Source organism: Microtus pennsylvanicus, chromosome 14 (genome assembly GCF_037038515.1).
Source record: "Microtus pennsylvanicus isolate mMicPen1 chromosome 14, mMicPen1.hap1, whole genome shotgun sequence".
NCBI classification, from domain to species: domain Eukaryota; kingdom Metazoa; phylum Chordata; class Mammalia; order Rodentia; family Cricetidae; genus Microtus; species Microtus pennsylvanicus.
In genome coordinates this window covers 7851335-7878636 of record NC_134592.1, presented here as the reverse complement: position 1 = coordinate 7878636, position 27302 = coordinate 7851335, and the positions used below count along the sequence as shown (strand labels likewise).

General features: G+C 43.4%; 1 protein-coding gene across 10 annotated transcripts in view; it reads left to right on the top strand.

Annotated features, from left to right (window-relative positions):
• The first annotated feature begins 7903 nt into the window (after positions 1–7903).
• Wdr20 (WD repeat domain 20) overlaps positions 7904–27302 on the top strand; it is a 72915-nt gene continuing 53516 nt past the window's right edge. For 4 of the 10 annotated variants that reach the window (XM_075948667.1, XM_075948660.1, XM_075948659.1 and 1 more), the window contains exon 1: positions 7904–8254. In XM_075948667.1, the coding sequence (XP_075804782.1) occupies positions 8006–8254 (249 nt within the window). In that variant the 5' untranslated portion in view covers positions 7904–8005. Of the gene's footprint in view, positions 8255–22057; positions 22108–27302 lie in introns of all 10 variants that reach the window. The other 6 variants (XM_075948662.1, XM_075948661.1, XR_012907770.1 and 3 more) reach the window with 5 other exon arrangements.

Genomic DNA, 27302 nt, shown 5'->3' with positions numbered 1-27302 from the left:
GTGTAAAAGCTCCACAGTGGGAGGGTCCAGATGTGCCCTTACTGCTGCTTTAGGAAAGAGATCTGGGAGGAGCATCAGGACCTGAGGAGCTGTTGCTGCTCTCATTCTGACAGACCTTACAGTGAGAGCCACATACAACCTTGAAACTTAAATGCAATGGGCACGCTGGAACCTGGTGTGGTGGGACCCAGTGGTAGTATCCTGTCACCAAAGACAAGGGGGACAGCAAAGGTCAAACAATGATTGAGTATCTGACTCATATAGACCTGTGGTGTTGGCTAACTGATCATCATGTTCCCACAAGTTAAAGAGGTAAGAAGCCTACTGAATTATTTGGTCTGTATTAGGCAGACATTCCAGAGAACAAAATGATATCTTGGATCATAGAGGCAGAGAGATACAGGCCCTCAAATAGTTCTCAATCTTGAGCCAGTTTGTGGATCCAGAATCCTATGAATAAAGGTGATGCCAGGTCCTATGAAGGACATTTCACTGTTTTGTCCTTCCCTAAAGGGACTTGTGGTCTTTTACCAGGGAGACTGTGTAATGAGGAAAGAGAACACTAGCTCTGCACTGATGTTGACTTAGGGAGGAGCCAAACAGCACTGTAGCCCTCAAAATTAGTCTTTGGAGGTCAGGAAACCAAAACCAAGTGTGTCCAGGGGGACTGTGAACCCATCCTGCAGTTATTTCTTCAGTCCTAGAATGCCTAATTGGAACAGTTATACTTAATGTGGCAAAATTGCTTTATTTGTTCTCTAACCTGTACAGTGAGGGCTATTACGGTGGAAAAACTAAATGGAAGCCATTACAGTTACCTTTACTTGGAAAAAATGTGACCCCTAGACAATACTGTATTTCTGGTGGGATCAGAACTATAAGTACTACCATTAAGGGCTTGAAAGAAACAGAATGGCAGCTCTAACAGGCCTATTTAACTTTCCTATTTGGACTCTGCAGATCTTAGCGAATGCCACTTGATTACTGGAGACTTAGCTACATGGTGAACCCCATTTTAGTTGCTGTACCAGATGTGGTTTTCTTGCCTGGGTAGATTAACATGATATGCAGCTACTGACCTGGCAAATGCCATTTTTTATATACTTGGCTATGAGGCTCACCAGAGGAGATTTGCTTTCAGCTGTCCAAGGTCAACAACACCTCACTGACCAACCTCAGACACAGGAACTTACAGCTCTGTGTTATGCAGTTTCAGGGATCTTGATCATCCTTCTCTCCCACAAATTATCACACTGGTCCATTACACGGATGACATCATGCTAACTGGATCACATGAGTCAGTCAGCAGCTACTCCAGACTTTTTGGTAAAGAACTTGTGTGTAGGAGAATGGGAAATAAATTCAACTAAATTCCAAGGGTCCACTCTCAGTGAAATTCCTAGGAGTCCAGTGCTGTAACACCTGCTGAGGCTTTGCAATTTAAGGTGGAGAATAAATAGTTGCATCCAGCCCTTACTTTAACTAGGAAAGAAGCACGGTAGCTAGTCTACTTGAATTTTGGAGGCAGCATATTCCTCACTTGGGTATGTTACTTCTGTCCACATACTAGGTAACTTTGAAAAATGCTGGTTTTGAAGTTTTTTTTATTTATTTTGTTGTGAGTGCAGGTGCTCTTGTGCAATGATCTGAGTGTGGAGAGCAAAGGAAAACTCTTGGGAGTAGATTCTCCTGTTAACTTCTGGGATTGGGAATCAAACTCAGGACAGCAGATCTGTCCCCATATATCTCTACCTGCTGAATCACCTCACTGCTCCCCTCCTTTGCAGGGTTTGAGTAAGGCTCTGCTGTTATCTGCAGATAACTACTCTCCTTTTAAGAGGGAGTTCTTGGCCAGCTAATGAGAACTTAGTAGAAACTGAATGCTCGACAATGGGCCGTTAAATTACCATGTAATCAAAGCTGCCCATCATGAACTGGCTGCTATCCATCTGATCCACAAAGACATAGAATCAGACATGAACATCAGTAAGCCATTATCAAAAGTTAGAATGGAGCCAGCGGTAGTGGCGCAGGCCTTTAATCCCAGCACTCGGGAGGCAGAGGCAGGCGGATCTCTGTGAGTTTGAGGCAAGCCTGGTCTACAAGAGCTAGTTCCAGGACAGGCTCCAAAGCTGCAGAGAAACCCTGTCTCGAAAAACAAAACAAAAAGTTAGACTGGGCTCAAGAAAGTCCTGAGGCGGGGGCTGGAGAGATGGCTCAGTGGTTAAGAGCACTGGCTGCTCTTCCAGAGGTCCTGAGTTCAATTCCCAGCTACCACATGGTGGCTCACAACCATCTGTAATGAGATCTGGCGCCCGCCTCTGGCGTGCGGGCATACATGGAGGCAGAATGTTGTATACATAATAAATAAATCTTTAAAAAAAAAAAAAGAAAGTCCTGAGGCCCCAGTGAGTTACTCAGAGTGATGCCAATGCTCACATTTCTTACTCCTGCATCCATGCCTTATGGAGTGCTCCCTATGATCAGCTGACAGAGGGAGAGAAGGCTAGTGCCTGATTGTAGATAGTTGTGCATGTTTTGTGAACACTAATGGGAAATATAAAGCAATTGGAACACTATGACCCATCTCTGGGCATTCCTGAGGGACAGTGGTGAGGAAAATCCCCACAGTGGGTAGAACTTTTGTGGTGCATCTTGTTAAACATTTTACTCAGAAGGAAAAATGGACAGATATGTAAATATAGACAGATCGATGAGATTTAGCCAATGATTTAGGTGGTTGAGCAGGAACTTAGAAACTTAGAAGATCATGATTGAAAAATTGGTGAGAGTGTGTGTATAGACCTCTCCAAGGAAAAAAAGATGTGAAGATATTCGTGTTTTCTTGTAAACTCACCAAAAAGTGATCTCATCAGAAACAGCCTGTAATCAAGTAGATAAGATGACCTATTCTGTGGATAGCAGTCAATTATTTTCCCCAGTTATCCCTGTCATTGCCTAATGAGCTCATGAACAAGATGGTCATGATGGCAGGAATGAAATTTCTTCAAGGGCTTAGAAAAATGTACAATGTGCGTTTGAATGAAAATGGTCTCCACAGGTTAATATATTTGAATGCTTGTTTCTCAGTTGGTGGAACTGTTTGGGAAGGATTAAGAGGTGTAGCTTTGTTGGAGCAGGTGTGTCACTGGGTGTGGGCTTTGAGGTTTCAAAAGCCCACACTTTCCAGTTAGTGATCTCTGCCTCCTACTTGCGGTCAAGGATATAGGTACTCAGCCACTGCTACAGTGCCATGCCTGCCTTCTGCCATGCTCCCTGACATGACTGTCATAGACTATAGCCCTTTGCAACTTTAAACCTCAAATTAAAGGTTTTCTTTTTTAAGGTGTCTTGGTCATGGTAACAGAGAAGTAAGAGTTCTACTCAGGAAGGGGGAACCTGGTTGTGACTGGCGCTGAGCAATCTGCCAGCAGCAGAGGCCAAACCCTGAGCCTAAGACAGCATCATTCCCTCAGGTAGCGGTTGATTACACTGTACCATTTCCACCTTGGAAGCAGCAGCACTCTGTCAAAAATACCATGGACTTATGAACTACTTATCCACTGTAGTGACACTCCACACAGCACTCTTTCTAAGGCGCTCACCTCACAGCCAAAGCAGCGCAGTGGTGGGTTTACGATCCAGGGCCTCACTGGCCTTTCTATGTGCCCCATCCTCACCAGAAAGCGGCTGGCATCACAGAATCATCTCCGTCTTGAGCCACAGCAGCTGCAGTCACTCGCACAGGAATCTCACAAGATTGGGGCCACTGACAGTGCTATTTTGGAAGGCGGGGAGGGTGCACATCCCTGTCTGTAGAATATATAAACAATTAATAATTGCTTATAGAGAGGACGCTGTTCCATTGTGGCATGGATGCCCTTAAGTTGTTTATGTTCTTGTAAGTTATCTTTTACCTATGCTCCTAAAAGTGATCACAGTTAAACTCACTGGTTCCCAAGCTGGACTTGGGTGAAGTTCTTTGTCATCCTCAGTCAGACTCCTCAGGAAGATCACGTACCACCCTGTGCACGGACAGACACGAGAGCCAATGACAGATTTGGGAAGATCAGCTGCATGGCTCCAACTGTGAGTAAGAAGCCAGGCAAGCTGAGCCGTCTAAGGATGGAGCAAACATGGGGACAATCCTGACATGGCCTTCTTTCCCTGTGTGCCACGGAATGGCATACCTTCTGCTCTGCCCCTGCTGTGGGTGAGAGCACGTGCAACTGAGGTTGAGCTGTCTGCCCAGAGTTAACCTGTCTACACAGAAAGTAGAATTACAATGGGGAGCAGACAAGCATAGAGTGTCCTACACATTGGCCCTTGACTTGGTGGGTAAACTGGACAACATGTCAGACTGAAGTACTGGCTTTTCATACCTTCTTTTTTCCTTTTTGTTTTTTAGATACAAGGTTTCTCTATATAACAGCTCTGGGTGTCTTGGAATTTGATTTGTAGATCAGGAAGGCCTCGAACTCAGAGATCCACCTGCCTCTGCCTCCCAAGTGCTGGAATTATTTCCTTTAGAGGAGTCTAAAGTAGCCCAGGCTGGTTTCTCAACTGACTGTGTTACTGAGAATGTCCTTGAACTACTGATCCTCCTGTGTCCCCCTTCCTAAGTACTAATATTTCAGGTATGTGCCACTGTGCTTGATTGGCTTTGAGTTCTCCACCCTCCTCTCTCAGTCTCTGGAAATGACAGGCATTCCAGGAGTATGCTACCACGTCTGGAAAAAAAAAAGACAGAATAAAGCCTTAATATAAGCATTAAGACATACTGGTTGGTCTTAATTTTCTCTTTCTTTCTTTCTTTCTTTCTTTCTTTCTTTCTTTCTTTCTTTCTTTCGGGCCACCAACTATGTCCCAAATCATGACATGGAGACTTATTGTTTTATTAGTTTTGAATGCTCAGCCTAGCTAGCTCTTTTAAATTAACCTGTTTCTCTTTGTATCTCTCTTATTTATCTACTTACTCACTATGTATACAGTGGTCTGTCTGCATGTATGCCTACAGACTAGAGAGGGCACCAGGCACCAGATCTCAGTACAGATGGTTGTGAGCCACTGTGTGGTTACTGAGAATTGAACTCAGAACCTCTGGAAGAGCAGTCAATGCTCTTAACCTCTCTAGTCCCTCTTTCTTTCCTTTTTAAACACAGAGTTTTGGGACTGGAGAGATGGCTCAGAGGATAAGAGCCCTCTTCTGGCGTGCAGGCATACATGGAGGCAGAATAATAAATAAATAAATCTTTAAAAAAAAAGAGTTTTGCTATGTGGCCCTGAGTGGTCTGGGAGTCTTTGTGTAGACTAGGCTGGCCTTGGCATCTATTGCCCCTCTCTCCTAAGTGCTGGGATTAAGGCATTAACATCATGCCAGTAGGATATTGGCAACTGAATATTATGGTTGAAGGTAACACAAATTTTTTTTTGTTTCAGTTTCTGCTTATTGAGGGTTTCCCTCCCAAAGTATATTTTCTGCTATTAACTAGAAAACCCAACCGAATACTTTTCAGATAATTGAGGCTGTTATTTATCCCTCAAGATGTCCATTATAAACATCTGTTTTTGGTTCAAAATAACATAACTATGGGAGATTGGGATTGCTCACTGAGCATACCCTAGTATTTTTAAGAATTCTGATCCATATTTGTATTTTAGAAAAAGACAAATAACAACAAAATGAAATTTAATGTGTATTCTAAAAATGTATTAAGGATTTTCTAAAAAACGTATTTTTAGAAATACCTGCATGTCAGAGGGGGGCACCAGATCTCATTACAGATAAATGTGGGCCACCATGTGGGTGCTAGGAATTGAACTCAGGACCACTGGGAGAATAGCCAGTGCTCTTAACCTCTGAGCCATCTCTCCAACCACACATTAAGTATTTTAAACTGGGTGTGATGATCACACCTTTAATCCCAGCACTCAAAACCCAGCAGGAAGAATTTCCTATGGAGTTTCAGGACAGCTAGGGATATTTAGAGAGATAGTTTCAGGCCGGGTGGTGATGGCACATGCTTTTAATCCCAGCACTTGGGAAGCAGAGGCAGGTGGATCTCTGTGAGTTCGAGGCCAGCCTGGGCAGCATTTGGGAGGCAGAGGCAGATGGATTTCTGTGAGTTCAAGGCCAGTCTGGTCTCCAAGAGCTAGTTCCAGACTGGCTTCAAAGCTACAGAGAAACCCTGTCTCAAAAAACAAAAAAACGAGAGAGGAGAGAGAGAGAGATACAGTCTCCCAAAAGAAAAATTAACTAATTAATTACCGAACTAAAAGGATTTTATTGTAGTGCTATTTTTGTCAGCATGTATGAGCGCTACGAGGTGTTAGTGTCATGCATTTCTTCAGCACTGGCACAGTTTCTATCGTTTATGTTCTTGCTTTCTACTACACAAAATGTTTACGATTCAAATTTTAGAACTTTTTTGGAGGAGCGATTTTGAGACAAGGTTTCTCTGTAGTTTCGGAGCCTGTCCTAGAACTAGCTCTTGGAGACCAGGCTGGCCTCCAACTCACAGAGATCCCCCTGCTTCTGCCTCCTGAGTGCTGGGATTAAAGGTGTGCGCCGCCACTGCCTGGCTGCTTCCCACTTTTTTATGATGAATTTTTGTTAGTTGGAGTCTTGCTCCGTGGGCAAGGCTAGCCTCCAACATCTGGGCTCAGGCTTTTCTTCTTCCTGCACCTGCAAGTACCATGGCTTGCTTCACTGATTTTCACTCTACAGACACAACTTTTCAGGAGTACTCCATTCTTCATGGAATAATTTTTTTTCCATTCTAGAATTCTGTTATAACGTTTATTACTTTAGAAGCATTCGTATTCCAATGCACATACCCAGAAATCGATATATCAAATGGTACTTGTTTAATGCAACTTTAATGTGTGAGCTTGTCCCTAGTATTTAAACTTTGAACGGAATATTCATGTAACTTTATGGTTCTCCTAGCAAACAACTTTAAGTTCCACTTGAGGCTTTAAAAAATTCATTAGCTTTAGCCGGGCGGTGGTGGTGCACGACTTTAATCCTAGCACTCGGGAGGCAGAGGCAGGTGGATCGCTGTGAGTTCGAGGCCAGCCTGGTCTACAAGAACTAGTTCCAGGACAGGCTCCAAAACTAGAGAGAAACTGTCTCGAAAAACAAAAACAAAAAATTAATTAGTTTTACCTTTATTACGTGGTATTAAGTACTAGACAAGAATATCATGCACAGATTCAATGTCGAGGTCCCGCAGCTAGGGGCTGTGATCCTCGCCCCTTCCTCTAGAAGTGACGGAGTGCCGATGTTAGCACAGGAGACACAAGTGCTAACACGACCAACTTTCTCAAGAACCAGTCAGTGCTCACCGGTCAGGTTTCAGGTGAGATTTGAAAACACAAGTCCTGTACATTTATGCTCTTCTTTCAACTCCGCTTTCAAACAAGCGGAAACAAAACCGTGGGGTGTAATAAAATCCCGTCCTTCTCCACTGCGAAACTGCGTCGGGGAGGCGAAGGGGGGCTCGGGACCCGGCACCCACCCCAGCTCACGCGGGAGGGCGAGAACAGCTGGGATGCACAGGTCCAAACACCGGCCTTCCCCACTCGCCTCTCTCACGGTCCGCGGGACAACCAGCCGGCCGAGGTCAAGGCGGCGTCCTCCCTCGGTTTCTCCGGGTGAGGGTCCACTTAGCGAAGGTCAGAGCGCCCACAGACTCAACTCACCTAAGCAATGCTTAACTTGAGCACGGCGCGCTCGCTCCCACAGGCACCGAGAGGGCGGCACCCAGGGGAGGAGCTTGCGCACGCCCCCGCCGGGCGGAGCGCCCCAGGTGAGCACGCGTGCGCAGTGGGACCGTAAATCAGCCCTCCCCACTTCGCCTTGGCCCGCCTTCGAGGGGCGGGCTCGCGAATGGGCGGGGCCACGAGGAAGGGGGTGGGGAGTGGAGAACGAGCGGCCGAGGACGGCGCCTGCGCGGTGGGCGTGATCCGGGCACTTAGGGCAGGATGAACGCTGCTTTCCAAGATGGCGACGGAGGGAGGAGGGAAGGAGATGAACGAGATTAAGACCCAATTCACCACCCGGGAAGGTCTGTACAAGCTGCTGCCGCACTCGGAGTACAGCCGGCCCAACCGGGTGCCCTTCAACTCGCAGGGATCCAACCCTGTCCGCGTCTCCTTCGTAAACCTCAACGACCAGTCTGGCAACGGCGACCGCCTCTGCTTCAATGTGGGCCGGGAGCTCTACTTCTATATCTACAAGGGGGTCCGCAAGGTACCGACCCGAGCGTCACCGGGGGCACGCCGGCGGTGCTGGCCGAAGCCGGGAGCTGGGCGGTGACAGCGAGGCCGGGGTGACCGGTGGGGGCGGCCAGCGCTGGTACTTTTGAGTGGGCCGGTAACTCCGCCGGGGTACTCCTGAGTGAGGCGGGTGGCGGCGGCGGTGCCTCGAAGGGGAAGGGGCTCTGGAATCGGGGCCGGAGAGACCCTGGGAACGGTAGGGTCCGTCAGGTTCCGACACTGCCGGGGAGCGGGCCTGAGTCCCCGGAAGAGGTGCGGCGGCCGTCTTAGGTGGCCTCGCTTCCCGGGAGGCTCGAGAGTCCTGCACTGAGTGAGAGGACCGGGGCGCGAGGCGGCTCGGAAAGGTCCGTAAGGCGGAACCGGGACAGGGAGGCGGAGGACTTGGAGACTAGGTCAGAAAGGACCTGCTCGGCACGCAGGGCTACTCCACCTGCTGCCGCACTGACACTTCCTCGGAGCCTCTCCTCCCGGTGTCAACACTGTTTCTAAATTCCTTCCCGGGAGGACTGCTGTCATTGTCTTCGCCGAGGGAGCCTTCTCCCGAAAGATTTTTGAAGAGGGTCATTCTGTCCCTTGTATTATGGCAGGGCTTGAGTACTCGCACATGGGAGGTGGCAATGATGTTTTCAATAGGCTAAGTTGCTTCAGAGGTGTTCTGTGTGAGTGTGCCTAGATTTATCTTGTCTGACGAGTCAGACTATGCCCCAAACAGGGAGGGATGTGCCTTAAATGCTACTTTTAAGTAACCGGCCAAGAACTTAACAGTAATTCTGGGAAGCATGTCATCGTGTTTTAAAATGTCTCTTTAAAAGCAGCAATTTATTGACGCTTTTCTTTCTGTCATTGGCAATATAACTATGTTCTGAGAGTTGCTTGTTTTTAACTTTTGGCTGTTGAGTGAGGAATGAATGTACCCCATAGCACCTCCGATGGAATGTGACAAGGTGATGAAAGATTAACTTATAAATGTTCAGTTAGTGGGAAAATAAATTGTTCATATCGAAGAGTACACATTACCAAGGATTAATATATCCAGAGGTTTTTTCTTTTATGTTATTTTGTATGGTTATGAGAACAAGGAAGGAGATAATGGTATGCAAATGTTGCGTGTTGTTTCTTTAGTCCAGGGTGAATCTTTGATTTGGGTTTAGCCAGTGTTGGGTGATTTTTGCAAATAGTTGGTTGACTCTTCTCTCTTTTGGGATTGGAAAAGTTGCGGTTTATAGTGTAGGAGCTGAAGTTTTAGTGTTGACTTCCAACTTTGTTATTGACTCATTGGTGACTTTTGAAACTTTTCCTTGCATTTCTTTAAAAAGGAGAGGGTTCCAATGCACATTAGAATTCGTAATATAATAGCTACAATGGTCGTTAGAGTCCTGACACACTCAGTAGATGTAAATTATAGAAACAAGCACTAAGAGTAACTGTCAGAAAAGAAGCTGCTATCTCAACATTCTTTCTTTGAATACCAGATTATTAAGGTTTTTCTCTGGAAATAATTTTAAAGGACTGTGTTATCTAAGCATGTTTAGGGGCTGGGGAGCTGGCTCAGTGATTTAAGAACTTGCACTGATCTTGCAGAGGACTCCAGTTTAGTTCCCAGAACCTGTGTCAGGCTATTCCCCAGTACCTGAAACTCCAGGTTCAGCTGATACCCTTTTCGGAGTTCTGAGTACTCACTTAGAGCACACACATGTAATTTAAAAAACTAAAATAAATCTTAGAAAAATTAGAATTAGATCCTACTGTGGTTGTGCACACCTGCAATCTTGGCACTCAGTTTGTGATTTTTGTGGCCATCCAGGACTATAGTTAGCAGATTGAGGCCAGCCTGGGGTACAGTTAACAAGTTTGAGTCAAACATGGGCTATATAGCAGGAACCTACCTCAAAAAAAAAAAAGATCCAAAACCAGATGGGTGTGGTGGTGACAGCACGCACCTTGACAGGTGGATCTCTTTGAGTTCAAGGCCAGCCTGGCCTACGTGGCTCATTTGGGCTACATAATTAGAACCTATTTCAAAACTAAAAACCAAAATAATGATGATATAAAAATGCAGTGTGCTTCAAAGTTAAATTCACAGGGTCTGGAAGATTGATTGCTCAGTAGAATTAAGAGTGCTTGGTGCTCTTCAGAGTCCAGATCCCAGCTCCCGCATCAGGCAGCTCAGAGCTGCCTGTGTAATCACTGCTCCAGAATATTCAAAGCCCTTCTTCAAACCCCTTTGGGCACCTGCATACATGTGGCATTAACATATATATATATAACTAAAGAATGAAAAAGTTTAAAAAGTGAAATTTACGCCATGCGGTGGTGCACACACCTTTAAACCTAGCACTGGGAAGCAGAGGCAGGCAGATCTCAGCCTGTTCTACAGAGCGAGTTCCAGGGTTGGCTCCATAGCTACTGAGAAACCAAAAAAAAGAAAGAAAGAAAGGAAGAAAGAAAGAAAGAAAGAAAGAAATAAATTTGCTTGCATTAATGATTACTAATTTGGGTGTTGCTTCCTTTCCCCCATTTTTTTTGTGCCCCTTCCCCCCAGTGTTGGGTGTGGACAGAACCTCAGGGCCTCTGTCATTTGTTAGGCAAGTGCTCCCTTGCTATGCTAAGCATCCAGCCCTGAAAGTCTTTTCTGGATCATTCTTATGACAAACTTCATCTGGATCGAGTAGCTCTGGTTTGCATAGTAAGAAAAAGACCATTCGTTTAGAAGTATTCTTAAAATGGTGTTCTAAGAGCTTGAAAACTACACTACAACTTCCTTGAAAACATGTCTGGAACACTTCCACACGCCTTTAATTATAGCATTTGGGAGGCAGAGGCAGATGAAGATCTTAGTTTGAGGCCAGCCTGGTCTACAAAGTGAGTTCCAGGTAAGCCAGGGCTACACAGAGAAACCCTGTCTCAAAAAGGAAAAAAAAAAGTTTGAAATACATAAGTTGCCTTTAACTGGGTGATTTGAGTACTTTGATACTTTGTGTGTATAAAATTTTATCAATCTTGAGATACATTTGTATTTTTGATATTTAAACTCTTCTAGCTGTTGCAATTGAAGTTTTTCTTTCCATAAGTGAGTTTGTACTTATTGTCATTTCTGAATATAAGTGGCTTTTTGTTTGATGAGGTCTTAAATAGACCAGGCTGGCTTTGAACTTATCAGGTAGCAGAGGATAATCTTGAACTCCTGATTCTCCTTTCTTTTATCTTTCAAGTTCTAGGCCGAGTGGTGGTGGCACATGCCTTTAATCCCAGCACCTAGGAAGCAGAGGCAGGTGGATTTCTGTGAGTTTGAGGCCAGCCTGGTCTAAGAGCTAGTTCCAGGACAGGTCCCGAAGCTACAGAGAAACCCTGTCTTGAAAAACCAAATAAATAAAATGCAAAAAAAAAAACTTAAATAAATCAAATTCTAGGAATATAGATACCACAGGATGGTGGTGAGTTTTGGCTCTGATTTTAAAGTAGAGCTAATAATTTACCCTGTATAAGGAGGGTTGACAATTAGAGGCCACCCTTCACCATATAACCATATAGTGAGACCCTATCTCAATAAAGCAAAGTAGTCAGTTAGTTAGGAAGTCAGAACTTACTTTTAGGATAAGTAGTAAGTAGGTCTTTTACTGGCTATTTTGACATGTTTTTTGTTTTTTCAAAAAACTTTCTTCAAGAAATATAAGTTGTGTTTGTGTGTGAGAAAGAGAGAGAGAGCACAGGCGAGCTGGGGCTCAAACCCAATGGTCTCATAAAACATGTTAGGCAAGAACTCTTGCCACTGAGTCACATCCCTCAGCCCAAGACAGATGAAATTTTACAATTATTTAGATCACCTACAGCCCCAATTTGGTTGAGATTTACAACTAAATTAAACATGTGTAAAACGGGTAGTATTGAACCCAGAGTCTTAATGTATCCTGGGCAAACACTACCACTGAACTGTCCATTCCCTTTGCGCACTCCCCCCCACTCAATTATATTTTGAGATAGGGTCTTACTATGTAGTCTAGGCTGACCTTGAATTCATGTTCTGCATGTACAGGTCCTGGGATTACAGGCATTCACAAGCTAAGTGTATGTGTAGCACGAATTCTAATTGGTTTTAATAATAAAAACCTGGAATCAGATTTTGGAGTTAAATGCTGAAAGATCAGAGAAGCAGAGCAGTCAAGCGCTAGTTCTTACCTCTATTGAATCCTCAGACCAAAGGGGTGATCCTGTCCCTACAAATCCTCAGACTGAATGCTGCAAGCTCCTGTCGCCTCCCGCTTTATATTCCTTTCTCCACCCAGCCATATTACTCCTGTCTCAACAGCCCTAGTGCTGGGATTTAAGATGTGAGCCACCACTGTTTGAACCTGTTTCTCTTGGATGGATTCAATCTCTTATAGCCCAGGATGGCCTTGAACTCACAGAAATCTGCTTGCCTCTCCGAGCGCTGCAATTCAAGGTGTGAGCCACCACTGTCTTGCCTCTATGGCTAATTAGTGTGGCTAGCTCCACACTCTGATCTCCAGGCAAGCTTTATTTGTTAGAGCACACGCAAGCAATCACCACATGTGTGTGTTCTCTTTCTTCAGAGGAAGCATGGGGAAGTAGTCTAACACTGAGGAGTACAATATGGGCTCTTTTAAATGCTTAGAGATCGGAGTCTAGCAGTAGATGATATAGGTATAGGTAATTTCATCTCCCTCAGAAAACCAAGACTAGGGAGGAGATACGTTTATTAGTGGTTTTCATTATAAGGAAACGGAAGCACATGTGAGCATAAAAAATTGTTTTAGACAGATCACACTTTTTTTTTTTAATTTTCAAACAGAGTTTCTTTGTATAACAGCTCCGGCTGTTCTGGAACTTGCTTTTAGACCAGGTTGGCCTAGAACTCACAGATATAAGCCTGCCTCTGCCTCCTAAGTGCTGGGATTAAAGGTGTGTGCTGGCCTTTAATCAAGCCTTTTAAATCCATACTGTAGGTACTTCAGAATTTACCCAGTGTTGAGTTGAGTTACACATTATCTTACTGGGTTTTTCCCTTCCTTCCTTCCTTCCTTCCTTCCTTCCTTCCTTCCTTCCTTCCTTCCTTCCTGATTTATTTATTAATTATGTATATATATATTGTTCCACCTGCATATATGCCTGTATTCCAGAAGAGGGCACCAGATCTCATTGTAGAGGATTGTGAGCCATCATGTTGGTGCTGGGAATTGAATTTAGGTCCTGGAAGTGCACTTAACCTTTGAGCCATCTTTCCAGCCCCTACTTTTTCTTTTTTGACATAGGATCTCACTGTGTAGCTTTGGTAGGCTTGGAACTCACAGAGAGATCCGGTTGCCTCTCCTCCCCACCCCCCAGTTTTGGGTTTAAACATGCCAGGCCTTCACTGAATCAGCCTTATGCGGGAGATGGAAATACCTTTGATTTCTTATGTTCTGAGATAAAGTTTGTGAACTTGTTTTGCTTAGTTGAAGACAGCATGAACATCAGTATTATAGTGCACTAATCATTTCAGCAGATTTGAGTGACTACCGTAATCCTAGTAATATTGAGCAGGATGCTATGAGAGATGAGAAAGACACCTCCCACGGAACTGTGAACTACTAGCTTTTAAATATTTTATGAATTATTCTATTATTTTAAAGATTGTTTTAGGAAAAAGATCCCAAAGGTAACTATTTTATTGGACCTGTCTTTTTATTTTGTGGAGACTGTTTTTATATCAATGTGAATGAATGGTCTTCATTCAGATCTCAGTTTAACCATCATCTCCTTCGCAAATCCTTATGTGAATTCACAGGTTAGATCAGTTCCCCTTTACATGTTCTCACAGCACCCTGTACTTTGCCTTCCTGACATTTTCTCAGTTTGTAATTCCCTGTGAGAATATCTCTTTTGTAGACAAAGCTTCCTTACGGCGGATTTGCTGTCTTCTCTTTGCCCATTGCAGTGCTCATCATTGAGGCAGGACCTTTGCTGCCGTATCTCTTGAGTTGAATGACTCAATAAAGCTGTGTCTACTCATGCAGTACCTTCAAAAGGTGTCCAAGTGGGTCTAAAAGTAATATGGGTAATTTTTAGTAGTTCATATCTTAAAAAATTTCTCAGTACTACCAATCGGTAATAAAGTTAGAGACAGTAAACAAATGCTACAGATTACTTTATTGTTGTTTTTGAGACAGGGTCTTAATTTGTAGCCCTGGTACGGCCTCCAGGCTCACTATGTAGACCAGGCTGGCGTGGAACTCATAGTGATCTGCCTGTATTTGCTTCCTCAGTGCTGGGCTAAAATGTAATACCTCCACACCTGACTTGCAGATTGCTTTTATCTATTGCTATCAAACCACACTACCTACAAGACTCATGTACTAGGAACAATTGCTTTAAAGTTGTACTCTGTGGGACATGGTGTTACACTCCTGTAATATCAGCAGTTGGAAGGGGAGGCAAAAGGACCAGGATTTTAAGGCCAACATTGGGTACATAAGACCCTGTCTCAAAAAGCTGAACCAAATCAAACCAACTATATTCAGATTTACTCAACATGCAGACCGAACCTCCTTGCTCCTTCCTCCCCTCCTATTTCAGACTCCACACCATGAATTACTGCTCAGGACTTTATTGATGTGATGATTCCTGTGGTACATGGGAATTAAATTTTGATGGGTCTAAGGCCTGTTATCTGTTAAGATTGTATGATTACATACTCAATTTTAAAAGTGAAAATAAATTCATCTTTCCATTGGGGAGATGCTGCTAATGTTTTTAGGTTCATTGCTTCTTTTTTCCCCCCAAACAAGGTTTTTTCTGTGTAGCCCACCCTCCCTGGCTATCCTGGAACTTGATCTGTAGACCAGGCTGGCCTCGAACTCAGAGAATCCCTTGCCTCTGCCTCTATAACCTGGCAGTTCATTGCTTCTTTATTTTTTAAGTTTTTTTAAAAATTTTTTATTATGTATACAATATTCTCAGTGCTCTGCCTGCAGGCCAGAAGAGGGCACCAGCTCTCATTAAAAGATGGTTGTGGGCCACATTGTGGTTGCTGGGAATTGAACTCAGGACCTTTGGAAGAGCAAGCAGTGCTCTTAACCACTGAGCCATCTCTCCAGCACACCAAATTTAAATTAAGAAGCAATGAACTGGGGCTGGAGAGATGGCTCAGTGGTTAAGAGCACTGCTTGCTCTTCCAAAGGTCCTGAGTTCAATTCCCAGCAACCACAATGTGGCCCACAACCATCTTTTAATGAGAGCTGGTGCATTCTTCCTATATAAACAGGCAGATCACTGTATACATAATAAATAAATAAGCAAGTTGAAAATACTGTGACTTCTAGGTCTTTATGCTAGTTAAGGTTTATACTTGTGTGCTTGAGTGAAGTTGGAGCCAAAAGAAGCAGCTGATGCCATTTAAGTTTTATTGAGGAAAGTGGATGGTGGACTGATTTGGAAGAGGAGGAACATTTTGTCTTGTCAAAAACTGCAGGACCACCTGTTGGTGATGTTGGAAAGATGCATGCTTTTTATGGAGGGTGAACTGGATGCCACATACACTCCTCCTGGCTTTAGATACTGGATGGCTTTAGGATGTCATTTTCAAATCCTCTGTTCTTTTCTCCCTCCTTCTTCTCCCTCCCTTCTGTCCCTCTTCTTCCTTCCCTCCCATCAGTGTTTTTCTTTATCGGTATAGGTGATTAAACCTAAGCATGCTGCCCGAGCATTCTGCCTCCGAGCTATCTGCCTTTTTAAGTTTTGAGTTAAAAAATATTTTTAAGATTAATTTAACTGTATTGTTTTGCCAGCATATGTGGTTGTGCACCATGTGTGTTCCTGGTACCTGCGAAGGGTACCAGATCCTCCAGAACTTGAGTTAAGGATGGTTGTGAACTACCTACCATGCGGGTACTGAGAACTGAACCTGGGTCCTCTGCTAGAGCAAGAAGTGCTCTTATCTGATGAGTAGTCAACTATGTAGCCCCCTTCACCTTTTTTTTGGGTAGTTTTTGAATCAAGGTATTAGTAACTTGCTCAGTCTGTTGGCTTTGAGCTTTTTTTTTTTTTAAGACAGTTGGTTGTCTTGAAACTTGAACTCAGGATCCACCTGCCTCTTCTAAATGCCTTGGTTTAATTTTTTTTTTTTAAATTAAGTTTTGTGGTCGTTGTTTGGTGGTGCTGAAGGGAGAGAAGATGGGAAAAGAACACAAGGTCTTGCTGTATAGCCCGGACAGTGGCAGTCTCCCCACCCTAACTAAATTCTTGGGTGCTGGATGGATAGGTATACACCATCACGCCAGGCTTACTTTAAGAAATTTTGTACATAATCTAGTAGGGCACACATTGAATTGCTTTTTTCCATTGAGAATTGCTTTCTGACTTCTGAAATAGTGATTTTTTTTTTAAACTTTAGAATCTTGCATCCTGAGTTTTTTTTTTTTGTTTTTTTTTTTCCGAGACAGGGTTTCTCTGTGGTTTTGGAGCCTGTCCTGGAACTAGCTCTTGTAGACTAGGCTGGTCTCGAACTCACAGAGATCCGCCTGCCTCTGCCTCCCGAGTGCTGGGATTAAAGGCGTGCGCCACCACCGCCCGGCCTGAGTTATTATTTAAAGTAGGAAATACCTCTCTAGAGAACCTTGCATCTCTTGAACTCAAAGAGGGGTATAGTAATGAATGATCCCTGAGTAGATTTGAGCAGCAATAAGAAGCACACAGTGGCCTGGAGAAATGACTCCATGGTTAAGAACACTACGGCTCATGCAGAGAACCCAGGATTGATTCCTAGCACTCACATGGCAGCTCGCAGTCATCTGTAACTCCTGTCCCATGAGGAGTCTGACACATGAACAAATAATTCTAAAAAATCAAGACACAGAAAACATGTATGAAATCAATAAAAAAAATCATGAATGTCATGTTTTTTCAAGTCTGGGTTTCACTTTTTTTTTAAGCTCTTGCTAATCTGTAACTCCTTGAACTCACAGATATCTCCTTACCTCTGCTTCCCAAATGTTGGGATTAAAGGCGTGCACCACCACCACCCAATGAATATCATTCATTTTTTTAAGGCTTATTTTTACTATTTTTAATTATGTACTTGTGTGTGTGTGTGCACGTGCATATGAATGTGAGTGCTAGTAGAGGCTAGAGGCATTGGATTCTAGAGTTGGAGTGTTCCTGGAGCTGGAGATATGTACATGGTTGTGAGCTGCTTGACTGGGTGCTGTCAATAGAGCGCAAGTTTACACTCTAATTGCTGTGCCATCTCTCCACCCCCTGCATGCTGGTCTCACTGCAAGTGTTGTGAAGCATGTCTGTCAATTATTACATGCGTGTGTAGACCAAGTTCTGCCTTCAAGAAGCTTGTTGATGTAGGTACTATTTTGTGATTAATGCTAGTGACATAGTGGCACTGTGTTAGGAACAAGAACCATCACAGTGGACTTGTCATTATCTGGTTTGGCCGTAGAGCTAAAGAAACTTTTCAAATTAGGTAGTAATATGCCTGCCATACAGACAAGATCCCCAGGACCCCAATAAGAAGGCAGGCCTAGTAAGTAGTGCTGTACCTGTAGCCCCAGTACTAGGGCGGGAAGGGAGAGGTGGCAAGACAGGCAGATTCCCTGAAGCCCACTAGTTCATCTTGGAGAATCGAAGAGCCTCAGGCTCAAAAAATTTGACCATCTCAAAAATATAAAGGTGGTGAGTGGTGGAGGAAAGACACCAGTGTCAACCTCTGTCCTCCATCCAGTGCCCACATGCACTAACAGACGAATACACTGCACACACAGATTTAAAGAGCAATGTGAAGATTTTTGTATTTGATGTTTTAGAGAACATTTCTTTTCTGTTTTATTAGTGGGATTAGTTTGTACAGAATCATGAACTCTGGTCCTATTCGATTATTCAACAGAAGGCATGCACCACCGAATCTTTTTTTTTTTTCGAGTCAGGGTTTCTCTGTAACTTTGGAGTTCATCTTGGAATTCACTCTGCAGACTAGGCTGGCCTTGAATTTACAGAGATCCACTTGTTTCTGCCTCCCCAATGCTGGGATTAAAAGCATGCACTACCACCACCTGGCCTTAACCGAGTCATTTTTAGGTCCCTATTTTAATACAGTTTTGAGCCATAGTTACCAGTTTAACTAGTTGCTATTTTCCAAGGTTTATTATATAAGAGGTAAATGATTTATATTGTAATAGTTAGTGATGAAATTTAACAGTCTTTTGGAAACAAAAGATAAAAATTGAAGTGAAAATAGAGTTAGTGGGCTGATTGATTGGTGGTTTATGAGTTATATACCTGAGTGTTTTGTAATGTTAGGAGGTTTTTGTAATAATACTAATAAGAAACCCACTTAGAGGGATGAATTAGCTTATATCATTGAATATTTGGCTGGGGACCAGCTCTATTTGCTAAGATAGACTTATTTATTTATTTATTTTTGGGTTTGCTTTCCATCAGCTTGCCAGCCTAGCTGCTGTGGCTAGATGCTGGAGAGGTGATAGGCTCTCATCTACCAGACAGGAAAGTGCTCTACAGACAGATGCTGAAGAGAGACATGAGCTACACTGAGGGTCTAGGCTGGTTTGGGGGACCTAGAAGGAATAACCCGTTTCCTCTTTTAGACTGACCTTGAGGGCAGAAACCATATCTTATTTGTCCACATCCATTGGACTTCTACTACGTAGAGACAGGATCAGTATTTAACTCAGGCTCGCCTTAGACTTGACAATTCTGGTGGCACACGCCTTTAATTTCAGCACTCAGGGATAGAGGCAGACTGACCTCTATGAGCCTGAGGACAGCCTAGTGTACAGAGTAAATTCTAGGCCAGAAAGGAATACAGAGACCTTGCCTCAATGAAGAAGAAAGGAAGGAAGGCAGGAAGAAAAGGAAGGAAGAAAGGAAGGAAGAAAGTAAGTTGGTTTATATAGTTCTCTAAGGACCCCTTTAAATGAGTCAGGTGATCTTCCCGTCCCTTTCAGCAGCCAGGTGTGCTCTCTGTTACTCGCCATTCGCCATTCGCCATTCGCCATTCGTGGAGATAGGCCAGCCCCCTTCAAAACGTTTAGAAATTAGTCAGCTGTCTGGCCTCTTGTACTATTGGATGTCTTCTGGGTTAACTCAGGAGGAAGCAGTGCCTAGTGTCCTGAATGCCTGACACTGGCTTTTTGTTCCCTATCCTGGAGTCCTGGGGAGAAAAGTCCATACCTGACCTTCCAGAAAAAAATCCTGCTGCCCTCCAGTTCTTTCCTGTTGGATGCAGGAGTTGTACCGCTCCTTTCATTCCCCCTTCCCCTAGTCCTGGTCTAACTGTACATGTAGATAGCAAATTGAGGGAAGTAAGATCTCAGCTAACAAAAAATAGTATCTGTTGTCCTCCTGGCTTCCCATGCTGTGCCCGAAGTCTTGGGTTTCCATGAGAGAGCTCAGAGGGTGGAGGTGGAGTGGCCTCTCAGAGCCTGAATAGACCAGTCACCTCTTGTGTCCCTCTAGAACCTCTTTTCTTAGACTTTGTCATTTTTCTTTCTTTCTGGTGGCTCTGCTCTGACTTCTTGGCTGCCTCGGCTTGTGGTAGACTGTGTCGCCTGTCTCATGGTTGTCCCTTCGCTAGTGCCTGTAAATCAGGTACTGCGATTTCATTTGTACTGTATGGCCATCTTGCACTGCGACTTCTTGGTTCCATGGTTTCAGTGGCCACCCTGAGGTCCCAGTCTACCTCTGGCATGCTCTATTGCAGTGACGCTTAGGGTATTACCATCGGCTGGAGCATTTCAGCATCAGAATCCGAGTTTACACAAAGCCTTTACCTTTTTAGTGTGACTTTGGCTCTCAGTGTCAGATTCAACATGGCACTGGCTATTCAACTTCTTGCTGCCAAATCCACTGGCTACCATTCAGCTTTTCAGCAGCACTTGGCACCACTGTTTATTTACTTACTAATTATTAATTTTATACTTTTATTTATTTTAGTTTCTGTTTGGTGGGACATGCACACACCACAGCATGTACGCTTGTTAGGGGACAATTTCTGAGAGTTGGTACCTTCCTTCCACAAGGTGGATCCTAGGGACTAAACTCGGGTCTTTAGGCTTGGCTGTAAATGCCCGCCTTATCTGCTGAGCAATTTTACTGGGTGCCTGTTTGTTTATATATTTATTACTGTTAAGTTAGTCTTGCTGTATAGCTCAGGTTAGCCTTGAATTTTTCTCTGTAGTCCAGGCTGCCCCACTGCCCCATCTCTCCCTCCCTCCCTCCCTCTCTCTCTCTCTCTCTCTCTTCTTTTTTTTTTAATATTTATTTATTTATTATGTATACAATATTCTGTCTGTGTGTATGCCTTCAGGCCAGAAGAGGGCACCAGACCCCATTACAGATGGTTGTGAGCCACCATGTGGTTGCTGGGAATTGAACTCAAGACCTTTGGAAGAGCAGGCAATGCTCTTAACCTCTGAGCCATCTCCCCAGCCCCTCTCTGTTTTCTTGCCTGCTTCAACTTCCTGAATACTGGGGTTACAGGTGTGTTTCACCATGGTTTAACACTTGAAAATTTTACTCTACTGCCAGTGGTGGTGGCACACACACACCTTTAATTCCAGCACTCGGGAGGCAGAGACAGGCAGATTTCTGTGAGTTCGAGGCCAGCCTGGACTACAGAGTGAGGATCAGTACAGGCTCCAAAGCTACACAGAGAAACCCTGTCTCGAAAACCAAATAAACAAACAAATAAATAAATAAATAAATTTACTATTATTATTGTGGTGTATATGTGTAGGAACACGTGTGCCTTGTGGAGGTCAGGGTGATTTTCAGGAATTGGTTCTTTCCTTTCCACTGTGTGGGTTTCAGGTTAGGGACAGCACTCAGGCTTGTGCAACAGCCTGCTGATCGGCTCACCCTCCCACCCTCCCCTCCCCCACCACCCATTTTGTCACTTTAATCCTGAATTCACCTTTCTGGCCCACGCCTCTTTGGCGTCTTTTCTTGGTTCATTTCCTACTGTCTAGATTTTAATTGTTGGGTTTCCTCAATGACTTAGTCTTAATTCCTTTCTCAATTCTATTATGTTTCTTGGCTACATTTGAAATCATATTTCCCTTTTGTTCCTGAAATAGTTTGTTTATGTTCTTTTCCCCCCAGGAAAAATGATTTTTTTCAGTAAATGAACCCAGTGGGTATTTCTGTGAGAGCACAATTTAGTTAGGGCAATTAAAATTTGAACTAACATATGCTCTGGCCAATCTCGGCCTCTATCATCTTCAGCTGTAGATCTTCCTTCTTGTTAGTGAGTGGCCTTGCCAGTTCTTTCTTCAGCTCCCATTGCCATCTGCTTTTTGGGCTGTGTGTCTCTAGTCCTAGACGTATCCATCTCTGTGTTAAAACTACCTTTCCTCCTGCTCTAGACCTTGACTTTGGCCTAGGTGGTGGTAGGCCCTGTCACTGACCTGAACTTTATCCTTCTCATTCAGATTTGTTTTTCCCTAACAGATTTACAAGATTTGCTTGTTAAATATTTTTTTTCAAATTCAGTGTGGTGGCTAATGCTTATAATCTCAATACCCAGGAGACAGAGGCAGGAAGATTGCTGTAGGTTAAATGCCAGTTTGGGCCACATAGTGAGACGCCCCCACTCTCCAAACACACACCCACCAACAAATATCAAGCTCATTTTTCTGTTTTATGCATGCTGCTGTGTTCTCTTTATTCCTTTAGTTTTCTTTAGGTTACTCTCTGTGTTTTTCCCTAGCTTACTGAATAAAAACATGTTTAATCTTTTCTTGTTTTTAAATGATAGGCTCAAAGTTCCTGTGAGCTTTATTGCTTTAGCAGCCTCCCATGTATTAGGTAAGTGGTAACAAGTATTTGGGATCTGAGTAGTTTTTTATTTCATTTCTTACTTCGTCCTTAACTCCTGATTCTAAATAGACAGTTTTAAGTTTCTATTAATGTGCCTTTCCTTTTGAAATTAATAAATTGATGACTGTGTGTATGGCGGGTTTGTGCATGTGCATGCTATGGTATGTGTGTAGAAGTCAGAGGGCAGCTTTGTGGAGTTCGTTCCAGAGCTTGAACTCAGGGTGTCAGAATTGTATATAGAGCCATCTCCCTAGCCCATACTTTTTTCTAATAGTTAAAGTTTTAAAAAAAAAACACGTTTATTTACTTGGTAGGGGATGAGGAAGGACACATGCATTACATGGCACACTAGTGGAGGTCTGAGGATAACTTTTGGGAGTCAGCTCTCCTATCATATGGGTCTTAGGAAAAGAACTCACTCTTCAGGGTTAGTGGTGAGCACCCTCACCTGCTGAGCCACCTCACTGACCCTTGGTGTGTCTTTGTTCTCTACAAAACATTTGAATTCCATTGTCATTGTGCTTCTTTCTATCCCACTCTCCTAGTTTTACTGTTTCCTGCTGATTCCCGTTTGAAAGTATGCCTTGAACAGACCTGTGTGTGTTTGCTTCTTTACTCAGCTCTCCTAGACAGCCTTCTAGTCTCTTCTTGCCTCTTCTGTCCCTACTCTTCACAGTTACTAGAATCGTTATAAATGTGAATTCGATGTCATTCCTAGACTTGAAGCCATTCAATGACATTTATTTGTTTGTTTATTGAAACAAGGTCTCAGGTGGCCCAGGCTGGCCTCGCATGGGCTGTGTAGCTGAAGATGACCTTGAATTTATGATCCTCTTGCTGACACCTCCAAGTGCTACACTGCTTAGAGTACTGACCCCTGTTGAGTCTACCATGAGAAAGAAAAGGGGAAATGATGTAGGAGGTTCTTCTGTCTTTGTGTTGCTTTCATTGGTTAATAAAGAAACTGTTTTGGGCCTGTTAATATGGCAGAACTTAGGTAGGCAGGGAAAACTAAATGGCATGCTGGGAGGAAGAAGGGCAGAGTGAAGAGATGCCATGGACCCGCCACCGGAGATAGATGTGCTGAAGCTTTGCTGGTAGTCCATGACCTTGTGGTGATATACAGATTAATAGAAATGGCTTAAATTAATATGTAAAGTTAGCCAATAAGAAGTTAGAGCTAATGGGTCAAGCAGTGTTTTAATGAATATGGTTTCTGTGTGATTATTTTGGCTCTGGGTAGCTGGGACAAACAAGCAGCCTTCCTGTTAAATTTTTGCCAGGAATGTAGCTCAGTGGTAGACTACTTGTCTACCATGCCCAGCACGCATGATTCCATCCCCAGCAATACAGATGAACAGAAAAAAACCCCAAACCATGACCTATTCATATTGCATGAGCCAGCCCTTGCCTTCCTTATTTGCAGCTCTTTCATTTTCTTGCTGACTTACTGGCTTCCATTTAATCCCTCTGATTGGCATTAAGCTTCTTTATACTTATTTTTATGTGCTATTTTCTCTGCCAGGAGTGTTGTTTTCCTTTTTTCCCTTCGATCTTCTCTAAAGGGGAGCTACATCCACCCTTTATAATCAGAGCAACAACATGAACTGTGTTCCCTCTGTGACTACATCATTCCCCATATAGCTACAAGGCTAGCTAGCTCCCTCACCTTTTCTGATATCTGCCTGTTGTGGTTTGAATGAAAATGGCCTCCATAGGCTCATGTTTGCGTAAATGGTCCCCAGTTGATGGAACTGTTTGGCAAGAATTGGCAGATGTGACCTTGTTGGAGGATGTGTGTCACTGGGGTATGCTTTGAGGTTTCAAAAGACTCAAACCATTCCTAGTTTCTCTGTCTTCATTTTATGAATCAAGATGTAAGCCCTCAGTTGTTCTGCCTCTGTGCCTTTGCTCTATCATCATGGGCTCTAACCCTCTGAAATGATAAGCCACAAATTAATGCTTTCTTTTATAAGTATCCTTGGTCAATTGTTTTATCACAGCAATAGAAAAGTAACTAAGATAGTAGCTAAATGTGATTCTGCTATTCCTTTCCAGACAGGGACTACATGAGGTAGGAATAGCTTTTCCTTTCCACAGGGTTTCATTCTGTAGTCCAGGCAGTCTTAGAACTCATTCTGAGATGACTTTGATCTCATGGTAATCCTTTTGCATTAGCTGAGATTATGGACATGAGCAGCATAGACAGCTTAACTTTTTCGTAGTCCTTATTACTGTCTGATTCTCATCTAACTTGTTTGTCTTTTCTACAGGAAGAGGTAGTGATTATTATCTTCACTCCTGAGACCTAACTTAGAAGGAAATGTATCAGCTCAGGACCCCCAAGACCAAATTCTCAGCACAAAGGAAATTTATTTGTCCTGAAGAGACAGAGGGCAGGGGTAAGGGACAAAGACAGGAGATAGAGGAAGAGGGAAGGGTACGGGAACAAGGAAAAGGGCACAGGGTTATTTGTCCTGGAGGGACAAAGGACTGCATCTAGATAGAGAGGAGACAGGTATGGCACATAGAAAAATCCTGGTTTATAAAGGGAAAGAGAGAAACTCCATGTTAGGATGAGGAGTTTAATTTTTGTTTTTGTTTTTAAGTCAGGGTTTCTCTGTGTAGTCCTGGTTGTTATGGAACTTTCTTTATAGACCAGGGTGGTCTTGCATCTACAGAGATTCAACTGAGTGCTGGAATTAGAGGTGTGCTCCACCATGCCTTGTTTGAGTTGTTAATTTTATTTGGACATGTTAATTAGGTGAGCCAAAGGGCACTTTTGATTGCTGGACTTCAGTCCTTTGATAGCAGAACCTTGGTAGTCAGCCTTAGGAGAATGAAGTGGCCAAATAAGGGAATAGTTCTTGGTGGCTAGCTTTAGAAATATAGCGGGTTTTTAGCAAGACAGAGAGAATGGGAGAGAAGGACAAAGTCTGCTAGAGCTATGTTTGCCAGGCCCGAGTAGAATTCAGGGAATACTGGTTGAGTGAACTGTGAAAGAATTTATCTGAGGTGAGTTAGTAAGACAGTCTCTGTCTAGGATGTAGGTATTATGGGTATTATGGCTTCTTGTTAGGCCTGTTTTGTTCTTTAAATAGTCAGTGCATTTGCATGGTTCAAAATTCAAAGGATATTAAAATGAAAAGTCTCTCAAATCTTGGCCCCACGCACCATGTTCTCTTCACAGATAGCTAGTACTGGAGCTAAGGATATGGACATGTGGCTTCATGGGTAGAATAGTTAATTGCTTATTATTTACACCAGAAATAACCAGCAGTAACTCATAGGTATATTCCATTTATATCAAAATGCAAATTTTAGCATCAGGATGTTTATACCTTGTCTTATTTTTGTTTTGTTTTGTTTGAGAACATTTCTCTGTGTAACAGATCTGGCTGTCCTGAAACTTGATTTGTAAACTAGACTGGCCTGAACTCACAGAGATCCACCTGCTTCTGCCTCCCAAGTGCTGTAATTAAAAGCATGTGATGAGTGCACAGTCTTAATTTAATGAAATTCCTCCCTTGATGGAGATTGAATTATGCAGCTTATTGTAACCTTATATACAGCCATTTACTATGTGGGTGGAGTATCTGATAATAAATTATTCTAAGTAGAATATATGGGTCAAAGATAGACATTTGTGATTTGGAGCTCCACAGCCACAGTACCTTGTGCAGGGTGCACCAGTGTTGACTTCTGGCGCAGTGCGGCAGATGAGACATGGTGTCAGTGGAGATGTTGTGTCTCACGGGTGGAATCACGCTGAGTGCATGTTTAAGAGCCTTTATATTTCCTTTTCCTTCTTTTGAGACAGGCTCTTACTTTGTAGCCATTGACTGACCTCTGGAACTCAAAAAGTTCTGCCTGCCTCTGTTGTCCACCACACCCCATGCCTGACACTGTTCTGCAATTTTGAGACATTAGTCCAGGCCCACCTTGTTATGTATATAGCTCACACGGGACTTGAGCATTTCTGATCCTTCTGATTCCCTTCTTAGTGCTGGGACTAAAGGGATGTGTCGTCACACCTCACCGAGAATCGTGATTTTTTTGAGTTGTCCAGGTCTCCACCCATTCTTTTCTAGTAAGATTTTGGTCTTTTGTTTGTTTCTTGAGCCAAATTTGCTCTGTCTTGGAAAGCACTATGTTGCCTAGGCTGGCCTTGAACTTGCTGGAAACTTCTGCCTGTCTCTCAGGGTCTCAAGTGATGAGAGTTACTGTGTGAGTCTGGCTTCTAATTGTCTTTTAAATTTACTGTTCGTATTTGTGTTTAATTTGCTGTTAGTATTTGTGTTGTGAGTGCATGATGTGAGTGTTGCATATATGGAGGTCAGAAGACAGCAGTGGTGTTGATTTGTTTCTTCCACTTTTGCCTAGTTCCCATTGTCTTTCTTACTGTTGTTGAGTTTAAAACAGTGCTGGATATACAACCTATGGCTGAACTTTGCGTCAAAACAAATTTTGTGAATGTTCAGGATGTAAATGAAGGTGGAAAGATCAGGAATAAGTGTAGTAATGGCTAAATAACATTATGTACCACATTTAAGGTACATAAAAAAAATTGAAGAAAACAAGCCAGTTTTTTCTTCTCCCTGCATTGGGGCAAATACCATTTGAGATCTCTTTACTAATTCCTGGTTCCATCAGGGAAGCTGATTGTAGTTAGGATGAGGATTCTCTTGTACCTTGTACCTTTTGGGCAACAGTTTGCTCTGAGATTGTAACATTCCATCCTACAGAGAAGCTCCTTCAGCAGGAAGATAACTCAAAATAGCTTCAGGAAGCCCCTAAAATTACCAGATTCACTAGGCCCCTCCCTTCAGAGTAAACAGTAAAGCTGCAAAGACAGACTACACGAGCTGCTTGGGAGAAGCACATACCATACTAGTTGTCTGGAAGAGGCTTAAACCATCCGAGGCTCCTGGAAAGGGTTTCTCCAGCCCGTAGAGGTCCCTGCAGGCTGTGAAGTGCGCGCCAGGTTCCCAGCTTTTTGTGAGTTGTCTGTCACCCGTGGTGGAGTGGCTTTGGTGATGCAGCTGTCTTTGAGTCATTTCTGCTCCTGTAAGTGATGCCTCATCCATACTCCTGTAATTAACCCCAATAAAACTCACTGGTTCATCAAATTGGTCTTTGGTATTTGTATTCTGCTGTCATGGGTTTCCCATCTTCGGTGAATA